At 48.6% G+C, this 15,229-nt stretch overlaps 2 protein-coding genes across 7 annotated transcripts in view; one reads left to right on the top strand and one right to left on the bottom strand.

Annotated features, from left to right (window-relative positions):
• Positions 1-463: 463 nt before the first annotated feature.
• Positions 464-12,829, top strand: LOC146237760 (centrosomal protein of 95 kDa-like). Of its 2 annotated transcripts, none has more exons than XM_084686084.1 (21): positions 464-1,125; positions 1,816-1,944; positions 2,275-2,382; positions 2,737-2,850; positions 3,763-3,865; positions 4,394-4,512; positions 5,181-5,401; positions 6,311-6,380; positions 6,517-6,569; positions 6,845-7,074; positions 7,623-7,746; positions 7,919-8,039; positions 8,137-8,333; positions 8,619-8,711; positions 9,040-9,190; positions 9,361-9,533; positions 9,834-9,908; positions 10,712-10,864; positions 10,952-11,098; positions 11,169-11,240; positions 11,548-12,829. In XM_084686084.1, the coding sequence occupies exons 1-21, from the start codon at positions 1,101-1,103 to the stop codon at positions 11,722-11,724; spliced, it is 2,655 nt and encodes an 884-aa protein (XP_084542210.1). In that variant the 5' UTR covers positions 464-1,100; the 3' UTR covers positions 11,725-12,829. The 2 variants fall into 2 exon arrangements, with proteins under 2 accessions (XP_084542210.1, XP_084542211.1); XM_084686085.1 differs by having other exon boundaries at positions 466-1,125; positions 5,184-5,401.
• Positions 12,582-15,229, bottom strand: part of smurf2 (SMAD specific E3 ubiquitin protein ligase 2) — a 50,944-nt gene continuing 48,296 nt past the window's right edge. For 3 of the 5 annotated variants that reach the window (XM_084686087.1, XM_084686086.1, XM_084686090.1), the window contains exon 21: positions 12,582-14,593. The gene's annotated coding sequence lies outside the window, so the exon portion shown is untranslated. The remainder of the gene's footprint in view (positions 14,594-15,229) is intronic. The other 2 variants (XM_084686089.1, XM_084686088.1) reach the window with 1 other exon arrangement.

Below are 15,229 nucleotides of genomic sequence, written 5' to 3'. Positions count from 1 at the left end.
AAAGGTAAAAATAACAATTTTACTGCATATTGATATCAATACCAAATCTTGTACAAATCTATAGGCCTAGCCTACAAATCTACTGGATCGATATACTCCATTAAGAATTATGGAGTTATTATTCATGGATTGTTATAGCTTTGGGAGTAATGCGGAATTCTTTATATGCATATATAAAAAATATATGCATCAAGTTTTAAGAACCATGGTTCTTAAAACTTGAATGATATCCGGTTTACCAAATGTCAATGTTTACTTCCTACTTGACCCGCCTGGGTGGATTTTATAACGATGTATATGATCTCTGAATGGATGGTGTTACTGCAAATGTGCCTGTGTCGATAAAGATAAACAAAATGTGCAATAAATGAAAATGCCAATATTTTTGTTGAACAGTTTCAAAGCGATATCGACAAATGCAACTCATCGTCGACAAAGATCGTTCAAATTTGAAATGTAGTCCAACGTCATTTAGGAACAAATCGACCTGCCTCAAGTAACTTCCCCAGAAAATGATTTCAGTGTCAGTAATCTAATTGAAGGTCACGGTAAAAATATAACTGACAGGGGCTGCATTTCCCGAAAACGTCGTATTAAGCCTAAATTGATATTAGAATCCATCGTACAACGAATCTTAGTTTTACGGGCCGTTGCCAAAGACACCGTAGCTAAAGTGTCTCTTGAAAATTCGTGCGAGCATGTTTGGAAAACGCACGTAAGAAATATCAATGGTTTATTTTTTGCTTGATTGTTGCCACGATCCATCGTTATCGGGGAAACGCAGAAAGGGTTAGTTGAAAATCACCACTTTTTTTACGACTGGTCGTCACATGGTGCTTCCGGAAACAAAGAGTCGGTTTTCATCCAATCAAAAAGCTGTTGCATTCGAATAATCTCTGGCTAGGTAAGCTCTAGTAGTAGTTCCTCTGATGAGCAGTCAACTGTGACTAGCCATCTTATTTGAGAACTACCAAAACTAGCTAGCTATCGTGTCTAGCTACAGTTGCTAGCAATAGTCAGTGAAATCTGGAAGCAACCGAAGTTGTTCAACAATTACATCGGATACGTTTTTTCAGCTTGTTCTTGTCGACAGCTGTTTCATGGGCACCCAAGAAGAAGACAGAGGTAAGCAACAGCCAACGTTAGCCAAGCCAGATAGCTAGCCAGTGAAATCGCCTTTCCTGTCTTTGATGGGCCCATTTTGACATTGTTCAACTAGTTTAGATTAGGCTTGCTTCAATAGCTTAGTTGCAATGATTCGAACTAGCGAAGTTTTCTAGTACAGTAGATGGGCTGGCAAGTTCACCATTAGCCACGGTAACATTACTGTATGCATCAGGTAGCTAGCCTAACTGTAGTTACTAGATCAAGACTTGCTGTCATCATGGATTGTGTGAACAACGTCAATGTTCTTAAGTGACTTCGCGAATAATTACGTTTTTGCAAGTTGTGAAAAAATGTGAAAAGCTAACATACAGTACTGCCAGCTAACGTCAACGTAGTTTGCCAACTGTGCTGTAGCCAGCAGTAGTGAGCACAATACGCTCATTGCTCCCGCTATCAATCCCCGCGCACACTCCCTCAGCCTAACCGCTACTGCTTGAGCACGATGTAAACAATCAATCGGTGATGGTTGTTAGGTACTTAGTGTTCAGCGTTATGCCATTGTGGAGGTTACGTCTTCCTAACAAAAGATACGAAAACATTGCAATTCCATGGTTGTTGACTTGAAAGAGATGCATCTTGATACACCTAAGGAACCACACAAGAATAGCGTACATTGTAATCATATCATGTATCATCTATCTTCCATAGATTGGGTGGACGTGGCAAATGATCTACTCAGCAAGTGTCAGTTAAACTTGAGGCTGAGGAAGGTGACTGACTGTGATGCCAGTGTTTTTGTAGCGTTGTATGAAGCCATCTTGGGGGAGAAAGTCCCGGGTAAGTTTTTAAATACTGACGAAAGTTTCCATTGTCCCCTACAGTTTATGTTCAGCATTTAAAGCATTGATCTCAAGTATTGTTGGGGCCTCAAACGCCTCTTGTATAACAAAAAAAAAATTGTTGGCAACAACAAATATGTGTTTTGCTTTAGTAGGAAAAACATTTCCATGAATATGCTCAGAATGTCAAGAATGCCCCAGCAGTCTTCTACTTTAGGGTCATCGAACATGCCAGCACAGGACTGCTCTGGTCAATGAGAGCTTGTGTGAAAGTGTGGCTAAAGTGCACAGGGAAGTCTTTCGTAACTGTGTGTGTGCGTGTGGACAGATTACATCGCTGCCCCTGGGAGTCAGGAGGATGACGTCCACAATATCCAGTCAGTAATCGACTCCCTGGCCCTGGACTATCTTCAAGTCAGCCTGTCCCACATCACAGGTAGGCAGCTTCCTGACCGTAGCCCCTCACCCTCTACTGGTGATGGACACCTAACTACTACTTTGTTTGCTGACATCTCAGCCATTAATCATTGTGAAGATGAAAGCAAGTCAAGTGACTCCATTCAGTTATACCCTGAGGAACTGAAGCTAAATGGGTTTTAATGATAAGCTCAGGAGTTGTGTTTACAAAGAAACTGACTTATTCCAAACATACAGACTCATTTTTTTTCTTCAAATCCACTCAAAGGAAGAAGCACTCCTTCTGTAAAAGTACATTTCTGGTGGTTTTCTGATATTGCAAATGTACTGCATGACCTGTCCCCCCGATAAGATTTCGTTGTCGTCTCTCCAGGTGAAAACGTCGTCAGAGGGGACAAAGAATCAGTCAAGAACCTTCTGGAGATCTTTGATGGTCTGTTGGAGTACCTCACAGAGCAGATAAGCGAGGAGGAGTCACAAAATGGAGGTAGACATCTTTTCCCAACACATTTGCAACCATCCAAGCTAATTTAGTCCAACTAAGAAGAGTACAAACCCGTCTGTAGAAGATGGGTTATTGAGTGAAACAAAAGGAGATGTTTCCATCCATCGAGAGACACTTTCACTATATCGCCGACTGGTGCTCTCAAACTTTCGGCCCAGTCTCCCATGTTGAACAGTAGCGGTTTCTCCCCTTCTCTCCAACCGAGACCCTGTTTTCGGTGAGGTCATCCGCACACATCGAGTGGACATAATGGACCCTTAAACCCAGTTTGGCTGTGGGATCACTGGGGGCTCTGGGCCCCATTCATCTGGCCCAGCTCTGCATGCCTGTGTGTCTGTGGTGCCCCACTGCCCATTGCCAAACGCCAATTAGACTGTATCGACTAACTGCCAGTCCTTTCAAACGATGCAAACTGAAACGGGCTTGAGGAAAAACACTTCGTTTAAGCCTAGGAGTTACAATTACATCTGAAAAGAATTACTAGTAATGTTAAGTGTTCGTGATTAGGTTTAACTATGAAGTTGTTATGAAAGGTTTGGGGTTGCCAGGATATGTGCTTGTTGGAAAAACCCCTTCCAGTTAATGGTTTAGCATCATTTTCACTTTTGTAAAAGGTCAGTCACTTCTGCTTTTTGCACGCCAAGTTGCCTGAGTGTGTGTGTGTGCCCTCGTTTATAACAATGGCCGCTGTTGCCTGTTCTGCTCAGTGATTTGGTTTGGGAGAGTGTGAGAGAGAGAGAGAGAGACAGCCTTCTGACCTTTGAGCAAACTCACACGTACTGATTAAAGGCAGGCTGAAGGTCCTCTCCGTTTATTCATTTAGACATCCTGTCAACATCTCCCCCTCGACATCATTTTGACTCCTAACCGACCCCTTAACCCCCCCCTCCGCAGAACCCAACAGTGCTGCCGTGGAGGAACTCCCTCATACGCCCCAGGCCGAGAACCAGGAGAACGAGGCCCTGTTGGAGAGAGTGTCCCAGTCTTCCAGTATACAGTGAGTGTCTCCCCTCCCCTCGCTCGCCCAGGGACCTGCTCTGTACGCTGGACAACACTCCCCACACAGGGACAGTCGGTGGAGCAGTTCATTCGTGGATGAGTAGCATGTTATATTTTTTTTTACTTGTGTTTTTGGTTACTGAACAGTCAGGAAACCCCTTGGTAAAGTATTGGCACACTGGTATAGTCACTCAACACCACTGAGCTGTCCCGTGACAGAGTGTTCTGTACGTCCTATTGACAGACCCGGTTGCTCAGTGTTGTTTACAGGACAGTCTTAACAGGTGAGGTGCTAAGCAATCACTGACGCAAGCGTCTTATCGCATGACCTCATCCACAGGCTGGCCCGGCCCCAAGCCCGTGCTTTGCTCAAAGTAAACACAGAGTGAATGACTCACAGGTAACAGGTATGCAAACGGCAGCCGCACCAGGAAGTCTAACAGGAATGCTAACTCGGTATCACGGTACCCTTCTGTCTCTTGTTGATGATGCGTATCGAACCCGTGGGTGTCTTCCTGTCTCGCAGGTCTGCCGTCCAGTCGAGCAAACATTCCCTCCACTCCTGGAACGCGGAGGAGATCGGCTCGACCAACGAGCTCATTCAGCTGGGAGACTCCGCCCGCACGTTCACGGCCAAACAAGAAGGTGAAGCCCCCCCCCGCCCCCGCCCCCCCCCCCACCCCTCCACCTCTCCTTCTCTCAGCTGATGACACTGACCGCAAAATGGCGAAACCGCCATCGGGCTAATCAGATGGGTCCTTGATGCCAAATGCAGCTTTTCTCGTTTTTCCAGTCTTGTGCTCTTCAATCTGTCTGTCTCTCGCTCTGCGGAATGTCAGGCTCCTTTATGATGCGGTATATGGGGTTAGTTTTCCTCTCGTGGAAGCTTTGCAAAGAAGAAAAGAAAAAAAGAATTGTAATGATGTCACCTTTTTCCCCCCAGCTTTTCTAACCCTTTATTCCTCATCACTTTCCGTTCTCTTTCTGTCACTCTCTCACTCTTACTCTCTCTCTCACACGCTACATGACATGTTAATGACCGTCTTCAACAATTGGCTGTGTACTCCGCCTCATTGAAAGGTCCTGGTTTGCGTGGTCAACACAATAATAGTCTGCCACTCCAAGGCCAGACTAAGCTAATGAGGAGGATAGCCATGCTTAACTAAGCTTCGACTATCTAGGAAAGGATTTGGATGCCTGAACAATTTATTTTGGCCTTGTCGGTGGCGTGTTATATTCTCCTGAAATGTTGCCGAGCCTCCAGAGCCCTGATCTGACCCCGTGTCTCTCTCTCCACACCCGTTCTTCGACAGCAGAAGCCACCTCCCAGCCTCCCGCGGCGGCCCCCGGCTCCCCGGGCCCCCAGGCCACCCTCCTGAGGGAGCCCCTGCGCTCAGCCATCCCCCTCCAGCCCCCCTACCAGACTACCCCCCACAGGCCTGAGAGAGCCCCCCACTCGCCTAGCCAGTCCCCCCTCGCCAATGGCCTCTTTCACGGGCACGCCGAAGAGGATGCAGTCCCCGTTACCACCGAGGTATGTTCAAACCGTGTCCTATTTCAGACTGTATTCTATACACAGCTATATACACTAGCTGACACTCAGACAGTCTGACCGATCATAAGGCTGATGCAACGTCTTTTCTACGGCAGCTAAGCTCAGTCAGACACACTCGAGTCAGAGAGACCGCTCAGGGTAATCGCTTTCCCTTCCTGTTTTCTCTGAAACGCGAAACGCCATCAGGAAGGATGCATATGTGCTGACTCGTAAAAACATATCTCGTCATTTCTCCAACTGTTTTTGGCCAGTGAAGCGTTTGAGCTCGTGGTAGCCGGCATGCAGTGGCAAGCCGAGACACGTTTCAAGACACGGCATCTGTTTGTTATTCTCTAACAACCCGAGTCCCGCTCCCTACGGGTGTTAACCCAGAGTCGAACGATGTAACCCCAACGTACGACGACGCAAGTGTTTCAATCTCTTATCTGGACATGAGTAAAACATGACGTGCACTCGAGGGGGTGGCTGGCTACATGAGTTCAGTGGGTTCACCAATCACAAACCTTGTCCCCTCGGTCACGGTGACCCAGGCGTTCACGCTCGGACACCCTCGTCACCACCTGAGGCTTCCCTCCCTCCCTCCCTCCTCATTAGACTGACCCAGAGGACCAGCCAGAGTTATACTCTGTGGGAAAACACACCTCCCCATGTCACACAAACCGGAGGCCGAAACTACACAAACCGAGCGCAAGATGAAGCTGGACACACACACACACACACACACACAAAGTGTAACTCTTTCAGGCTCTGCTCTTTTATGAGACGGTACTCCAGTGTTTTCTCCCCCTCTGCTCATAAACAAGGAGGCCTCTCTCTGTGTCTCTGTGGTCTTTGTCTGGGCCAAACCAGACCTCTACATAATGAATGCTTTTTCTCTCTGTCTCACAGTGCCCCAGGCTAGTAGCTGACACAGTTGTTACCAATGGATTACAGTCCCCTGCCTCCAACCACTCTCCTGGTGAGTACACACACTCACACACACTCACACACACATACACACACAGCCCAACGACTTGGTTGTGTAGCCAATGGCAAGTTTATATATCGAAATTGCGTGTGTTTTTAAAAGTGTGATGTTTTTCTTTCTTCTTCAGTGGAGAGTTTGAAGTCTGCGTCGAGACCAGAGGACGACATGGAGCAGCTGGAGGTGAAGACTGAATATCCACACGCATCGTTACCCTCATTATAAATCCTAGATAAATGTGATACACAAATTCATATTTATCATTGTAAACGCCATAGAGGGAACGTTTTGTCAGCAAACGTATACTAGAATTCTGCCCGGTCCACATTCCGTAATCGCGTCTCGATAGCATGTACTGTGTATAACCAGCTCGTGCAGTTCTTGTCATGTTCGGGTGTTCACTTGTGTGTTGGGTGTTGGGTGGGCCTCCTTGCTGACGTTGTGTTCCTGCCTTCCAGCGGGCCGGCCCCGGGCCCCGCAGGGTCCTGTTCCGCACCCAGCCAGACGTGCTCTTCCTCAGCCTGCAGGAGGAGACGGAGGGCTCCCTGCCTCGGGACACAGACGAAGAACAGGAGGAGGAGGGAGAGGACGAGGAGGGAGAGGACGAAGAACAGGAGGAGGAGGAGCGGGGCGTGGCAGCGCGCGGGCAGCGGGGAGGCCGCTCTGACAGGGAGAGGACGGGGCTCGGGTGAGAGGGGGCGAAGATGTCTGCGCTTTTGGAGCCGTTATGTCCTTCAGCGTGTTTCTGGATTCGACTGATTACAGTGTCTGCCTCCCTAATGACTGTTTCCTCTCGGGGGGTGTCAGTTGGACTGTTTGTCTGTTGTCGTTTTGTTTTTCCCTCACTTTAATTACTTCTCCCCCCTCCCTCCCCTTTTCTCTCCCTCCCCTTTTCTCTCTGTCTCTCTCTCTCTCTCTCTCTCCCTCCCTTTTCTCTCTGTCTCTCTCTCTCTCCCTCCCCTTTCTCTCTCTCTCTCTCTCTCTCTCTCTCTCTCTCTCTCTCTCTCTCTCTCTCTCTCTCCCTCCCCTTTCTCTCTCTCTCTCTCTCTCTCTCTCTCCCTCCCTTTCTCTCTCTCTCTCTCTCTCTCTCTCTCTCTCTCTCTCTCTCTCTCTCTCTCTCTCTCTCTCTCTCTCTCTCTCTCTCTCTCTCTCTCTCACTCTCTCACTCTCACTCTCACTCTCACTCTCACTCTCACTCTCACTCTCACTGTCTCTCTCTGTCTGTCTCTCTCTCAGTGCTAGCAGGCTAGCAGAGTGTGCTGAGCCTGGCTCCTGGCGCGCACACAAGAACAGAAAGGCAGAGCAGGAGTTGCACCACATGTCTGAGAAGCTGTCCCGGCGGCTGGAGGAGCTGGACGAGGTGGGCGAGGGGGCGTCAGGCTCACGAGAGGCTTGCTCGCCGTCGCCGCGGCGACCGTATTTGGCGCGAGCCATTTGTAGTGTTTTCCGTAGGTGTACATGTGCGAGAGAGAGATTCATCATTTCCTATCAATCACAGAAGGATTGTTTCCTGTGCGTGTGTGTGGATCCAGATGCTGAAGAGAGCCCTGGGTGAGAGTGGAGAGTCGGGTGAGGTCAGAGAGGAGGACAAGGACTCTCACCACAGCGACAGTGTCATGGAGTGTCGCAGGAGAGACCCACAGAAACCCAAAGGTACACACACACACCCCTTGACCACAGACTCATCTTCAAACACAACCACAGCCAGCGTCCTCACCCAAACCCCCCCTCAAAACCCCTTCCCTCCCAGGCGCTCGCCACGCCCCTCCGGCCCCCCGCACACGCTCCCTGTCCCCCTCCCCTCCTCGGTGCCGGCGCTCCCTGCAGGGCCAGCTGGAGGGCGTCACCAGGGAGACGGAGAGCTCCAGCGCGCGGAGACGGGCGCCGGCCGCGCGCTCCCGCCGGCGAGAGCTCCGGCAGAGGCGGAGCCAGGACGAGCACACCCAGGTGAGCCCCGGTGCCCACGCTGGAGCCCCGCTGAGACGTAGACCGCCTGTGTGTTCCAGGACCTGTGTGCTTCTGCATGAGACGCTCGCTCTCTCATGACATGGTCTGGCTCTGTCTCTCTCCCCCCCTCCCCTATCTCGCTGTCCCTTTTCCTCTTCCTTCCTTTGACTCTTCCCTCTATCTATCTTTCTCTCTATCCTCTCTCCCTCAATCTCGATATGCCTGGTGGTTTATTATTCCACCACACTCCCTGTCGTTTCCCTCTATCTTCTCCTCCCCCCTCAGCTGGTAGAGAAGGCGTATGAGGAGGAGCTGAAGCGGTATGAGGAGAGGGAACGCCTCAACATCACCAAGGAGAGGCTGAGGGCGCAGGAAGCGGTGAGACACTTTACCATGTGACAGGAAGCCGTGAGACACTGTGCCATGTGACAGGAAGCAGTAAGACAATACCATGTGACAGGAAGCAGTAAGACACATTACCATGTGACAGGATGCCCGTCTCTTTAGAGGTCTGACTGGGACGGAGGCATGTCCTCTGACGCTGGATTGCAATGACCCGAAATCGGTGTTCTGCTCCAGTAGAATGAGTAGGCCATTTGAGACCCCACACAAGTCAAGCTAGGATGAACATGAAAACATCAAACTGATTCCCATGCTGGTCTTCAAACTAACGTGCCTGTGTGTGTGTGTGTGTGTGTGTGTCTAGGAGCGGGAGTACAGGGAGGCCATACTGAGGGACGTCCCCCGGACCCCCAAACCAGCCAGACTGACGACGCCCCAACACCGCTCGCCACGGACGCGGGCCAGCCTCCCTCCTGGTCGCAGGCGTCAGGAGAACATGAGAAGAGCCGCTCCCAGTAAGAACCCCACCGCCCTCACCCCGCCTTTTGGAAATCCCCGAAACAGGGACACAGAAATTGACCTTGTATATCGAAAAACGGAAGAAGCTACCATTTGTACCCCGGTGCTACGTCAAGAAGGCAGCCTCACACTCTCTCTCTCCCCTCCCTCCCCCCTCCACCCCCAGTGAAGGTGAAGGACAACGACCTCCTGCCCCAGCTCCTGGAGGAGCTGCCCCACCTGCACCTCTCCCCCCACGCCCTGGGGCGCATGTGGGAGCAGCAGCTGGGCCAGGTGGAGCGCCTGCACTCCTCCCTGGCCGAGGCCCCCAGGGCGCCCCGCAGTAAACTCACCAGCCAGGTAGGGGGCGCCCCTCTCTCACCTACACTGGGAACGGAACACAACCCGGGAGGAAAAGACTGAGGGGTCGTTTCGAAGCTTTTTAATGAATGACATACAAGTACTAGGAGTTTGTGGACTTCTTATTACTGTGTGTGTGTGTGTGTGAATATCAGACACACACACACACGCTCTTTGAGTGTTTGTTTCATACTCTGCGTTCTCCGGTAAGATGTTAAAAGGTGATGCAGCAGGGCTTTTAGGTGTGTGCGGAGGTGAAGGAGGCATGCTCACGGTGTTGGGCCGCTGTGGTTCCCCCAGGTGGAGGAGGCGCAGAGGAGACACGACCTGCTGGTGGAGATCATCCACAAGGAGCAGGAGCACAACCGACGCCTGGTGAGCCCCTCCTCCATAGATAAAACTCGACTTAGAAATAAAACTGATAAAAAGGTACATTGCTTTTCCTGTACTCCTCTACTCCTGTGGCCTCAGCACATTCCCCGACTGTCCAGATCTCCTCTCCCAGCTGCCGTCCCTGGTGGGACAGTTGGGTATCTGGAAGGTTGGTAGGGGGGGGGGGGGTGTCTGGACAGTCGGGGAGTGCACTGTGGCTACAGGGATCTGAGCCTAGGATGTTTTTGGCACTGCTGTGCTGGATTTGAACCCAGGTCATTGTGGTTTAGGCCCTTGTTTCACGGGGTCCCCCTTCTATATACTTGGAAATAACATGTATATTACTTAACTGATATCAGTTAAATTCATTATCAATTGGTTTGAGCGAAATTTGAACCAGAGGTATCGTGTTTGGCAGTAGACTCGATGGTACACATGCTTTACCCACTGAGCCACAGAGGATTCCTGCAAAGTTACCTTCTACAAGACAGTGTAATTGCCCCCATGACATTTCGATTCAATATATGCTTACATAAAAAAAAAAATATATATATATATATATATATATATGAACATCTATTTTTTACATTAGTGAATCGCTAGAAGACTGAAACGCGATTCATATGTGAATCAATTATCCCCCCCACCCCTTAAGGTATACACCAAGTCACCCGACTTACTCAAATTCCCCGATACCTCTTTCACTGTCTATGATACCTCTTGTCTTTCACACACTAATGTCCCTCTCAAACACACACACACACGCTTATTCCCCTCCTCTGAGCCTGTGTTCCTCCCGTCTCCAGAGGGACTTCAAGGAGAGAATCCAGCAGCAGAAGTCGGCCCGTAGCCAGCTGAGAGACCAGAGGCAGCAGATCGCCCGCGCCAAGAAGTACCACCACGACTACCACGTCCAGCACCGCGCCCGCATGATGAGGGCGCGCACCAAGGAGGAGCGGGTGAGACGCGGGGTTGTGTGACGTGCTTTGCCGGTCCTGGTGGTGTGAAGGTTGTGTGACGGTCGGTGTGGTTGTGTCGTGGTTCAGATGTTCAAGCAGGTGTTTGAGGAGGGGCTGGACTTACAGAAGGCTCGCCTCAGGGAGCAGAGGGCCTACGCCAAGGAGCAACGTCAGGAGCACCACAGACGCCACCGAGACCAGATCCAGTCTATGGAGAACTACTACAAGGACCAGGTAGGATACACACACACACACACACAGGCAGGTGAGGGCACCGCTTGACTTTTGAACATTTACGTTTCAGTTTTCGTTGCTGGCGGAAACTCTCGCCCAAGAACGGCAGGAGATTCAAGTGCGGAAGAAGGCGCAGGAGAAGGTAAATATCCCCCTATTACTAATTACCCAGCATTTCTCTCGAAAGAAATGGTTCTGATCCCATTACAATCTGTGTTCTCACTGTGTGTGCATTTACATTTAGTCATTTAGCAGACGCTCTTATCCAGAGCGACTTACAGTAAGTACAGGGACATTCCTCCGAGGCAAGTAGGGTGAAGTGCCTTGCCCAAGGACACAACGTCATTTTGCACGCCCAGGGAATCGAACCAGCAACCTTTTGATTACTAGCCCGATTCCCTAACCGCTCAGCCACCCGACTCCCCTGATAGCGTGTCTGTCCTCCTCAGGCTCTGCAGAAGATGAAGAGAGAGCTCCGATCCAAGATGGAGCGAGAGATTGGCGAGTTGCAGAAGATCATCATTCAGAACGATGACGAGGACTACTTCCGCGACCTGGAGGTCAAGAGGTTACGGGGTCGTGTGCAGATGGCATCCTTCCAGTACAACACCAGCTGTTTACACTGACCTCAGCGGTTAACTATGTAGAACTCCTAACTCCATTTAACTTGGCTGCTAAAAACAAACAATCTCAGTACTCTTGGACCAAGTCCTCTTCCATTGTTTTAGATACTTGATTATTTAAACATTTTTAAAAGACTTCTTCACTGTGTGTTTTCCGTGTGCTGTTGCAAAGATGACTAGTTAGAAAATATCTGGTACTTCCTTCGCCAAAATGGGACCATCCTGAAATTGGGATGCAACACTAATAGCGAGAATGATTGTGTTGAATGTTAGACCAGGACGAGATTATTAATTCCACCGTTTTCCCTTTAAATCAAAGCTGAATGTCTTCCACAGCTTTTTTTTTTTTTTTACATGTCAGTGGATTATTTATTTGATTGTATTGTTGTGCATTTTCTATGGTAATTGACCCACCCTGTTGTGATTATCTGATGTTGTTGCTGATAATCCCAATTAGATGTTCATGTCCCTGTTTCCCCCCACATCCATGGTGATTGTACTAACGAGCACATCAGTGTTGTAGCCCGAGGCCTTCAGAGAACAGGGCTGGGTTATGTAGGAACACGACATCATGACGACACGATTACATAGGTGCGACAATGTTATTTGCACCTTCTGCCTTTCCTGTGTTTTGGGCATAACGTCATGTGACCCCGTGATAATGTCCCATCAGTGTTGTACTAGTGACCCGAGCCCCGCCGTAGCTCGTACGAGCTGAGTGACTGACACCTACCTTCAAAGGGGGGACGGGGACGGTTTTCTTCTCTCCTTCCCTCTCCTCGAGCAGCATCGCTGACTGTGGCTCAGTGACCATATGCAGGTGTTGAGGCAGGTACAAAGGAGACACGGTGACGCCGATGTTTTTATGAAACATAATGCTGCGAGTTCCAAACAGCATCGTTTATTGCTCTCATTTTCTGCAAGAGGGTACAAGAGTTTTTTTTTGTTTTTTTTCATTAATATTCCGCTTTTTATTTGTCTTATTTACAGGTGTCAGTTAACGCTCACAGAGCAGATGGTGTGAAAACTAAACACACACACTGTAATAATAAATACAAAAACAGACTGGAAATAAAAATGTGGAAATAAAAACATGATTTTTATAGAATTGTTTTTGCTTTTGTAAAATGTTTAAGTATTTTTTTTAAGACAGCTTTTTGCAAATTCAATCAGAACTTATTTATACACACGCACGGAAAACGTTGACTTACATACACGCGTGGAGAAGGGAGCACATCGCAGCCTCTGAAGTGGCACTGAACGGTTGGCTAAATGTAGAAGTAGCGCTCAGCGAGTGGAACATGCTACAAAGTGACCGGCTACAACACAGTCCATGCAGTCCCCTCTTCCATCCAGACACACAACACAGTCCATGCAGTCCCCCCTTCCATCCAGACACACAACACAGTCCATGCAGTCCCCTCTTCCATCCAGACACACAACACAGTCCATGCAGTCCCCTCTTCCATCCAGACACACAACACAGCCCATGCAGTCCCCTCTTCCATCCAGACACACAACACAGTCCATGCAGTCCCCTCTTCCATCCAGACACACAAGTTCCATTATCTCCACAGAAGTCCACGATGTTAAGACGCAAATAGCAGAAGCGGGAGTGAAAACCGTGTGTCCACTGGACATGTTAAAGTATGCATATAACCTACATGTGTGTGTGTATACTGGATATCTACACCAAAAAAGTCAATCAGTCCATTAACTATTTGGTAAATAGAAGGAAGTTTCTGATTATAACTCGCAAATTGTAAGTCTGCGTGTGCAAAAACAAAACAAAAAAAAGTATAGTTTAATGCATTTTTATTCTGTGTTCTTGTCAGGTGAAAAGGTAAAATGTGTCATGAGTCACTTGTGACCAATAGTCTGTGCTGTACAAAAAAGCACCGTTTAGGATACTTCAATATTCTCTCTGGAGAAGCTACGGCTTCACCGTAAAAAACAAACAAAAAAACACTGGAAAGAGAGTGAGAGATGGGTCCATGTGTGTGAATTTTCAGTAAGAACAGTCCATGGTCGTAGTCGATTGCTATTTGACAGGCAGAGTATATATATATATATATATATATATATTTGTGTATATATATATATATTTATAAAAAGGGAAAAAAACAACATTCACCAGAATTTTCGCATGTCAACACACATTTTGCTTGTTGGGACAAATATTTGCGAATAAATACACGCTTTAGAAGTCCATTCATGCAGGGCTGGAGGTGGAGGCTCCAGAGGGGGTGGGGGAGAGCGCTGGTCCCAGCCTGGGGTCAGGGTGGTGGGGAGGTCACGCCCTCGGCTCTCCCTCAAGGAGAGGGTCACTGGTTGTACTCTCTCCACGGGAGCTTGCGTCTGTTCTCCCCCCCCCCCCTTCACACGTCGCCCTCGTAAAGGTCAAAGACAGGACGTTGACTTCACCTGAGAATGCAGAGAGGTCTGGGACACCCGCCATGCTGGCACGTCATCAAACAGACGGGACAAAGCCATATACTAAATAAGTATATATTTGTACATGTATATACTCATAATTACAGGTGTATATATATATATATACTTTTCATTTTTCCTGTATATTTCCACTGTTAATGGTTGGAATAAAACAAGGTATATTTGTCTCTTTTTTTTTCTTTCTAAATGTGAAGAAAGCACTTCCTGTCGCTCGCCATTCGAGTTAATAAAGTGCTCGAGGAGAGGAGAAAACCGTCCCCGTCCCCCCTTTGAAGGTGGGTGTCAGTCACTCAGGAAATGCAGACATGCTCCTGTGAAATAGCTTTGAAGCTCCGCCTGAACCTGGGCCCTGGGTGCCGCTATGGGGGAGTCTCCACGCTGTGACCTCACTTCCTCCACTAGCCCCCCTCAGCTGCATCTGCACTCGACAAAAGGTGAAGTCAAAATGGTGGCTGCTTCCTGAAGGGGGAGGAGGAGCATTTCAGCTGAACTCGGTTTCACGTTGAAATGCCGTAAAACAACAGCCCGCTAAAGAGCTTTTGGATCGGAAGGATTTTCAATGACACCGATAAGATTAAAAGGCTATGTACTAATGGTAGGCATCAGTTCTAACTTCACTGTCTCTGCTTGCTGGAACAGAAATGACAAAGCTTCTCTCACATCTGTGAGAGAGGCAGCCATCTTCCATTCTACATGTGTGTGTTTCAGGTGTAAAAATGTCTGTGAATGCATTCATGCAAATGGGAAGGATCAAGGGGATGGTTGAGGTTAGAGTGGCTACCATGGGCAAGATATGGCTAGTTGGTGATCGATGTAGCTTGTCTGCACAAAGGGGGGCCTTCACATTTCAGTTCTCTCTCTCTGACCAGAGCAAGCAGAGACTGGCTACACTAATAATCACTGCAGGCTGGACTTGGACTATCACACACGACAACAAAACAAATGTCAAGTCAACCCAACTCAAACAGTTCTTACTGGTCTTTTACCATTAGCACTAAAATAAGCTATTACACAAAAGAAAGAAAAAAAAAAAAAAACGTTGCAGGCGTTCTTG

Source organism: Hypomesus nipponensis, chromosome 21, assembly GCF_054491055.1.
Source record: "Hypomesus nipponensis isolate SF chromosome 21, ASM5449105v1, whole genome shotgun sequence".
Classification (NCBI taxonomy): domain Eukaryota; kingdom Metazoa; phylum Chordata; class Actinopteri; order Osmeriformes; family Osmeridae; genus Hypomesus; species Hypomesus nipponensis.
The sequence above is the reverse complement of the archived record's forward strand: the minus strand, read 5'-3'. Positions and strand labels throughout refer to the sequence as shown.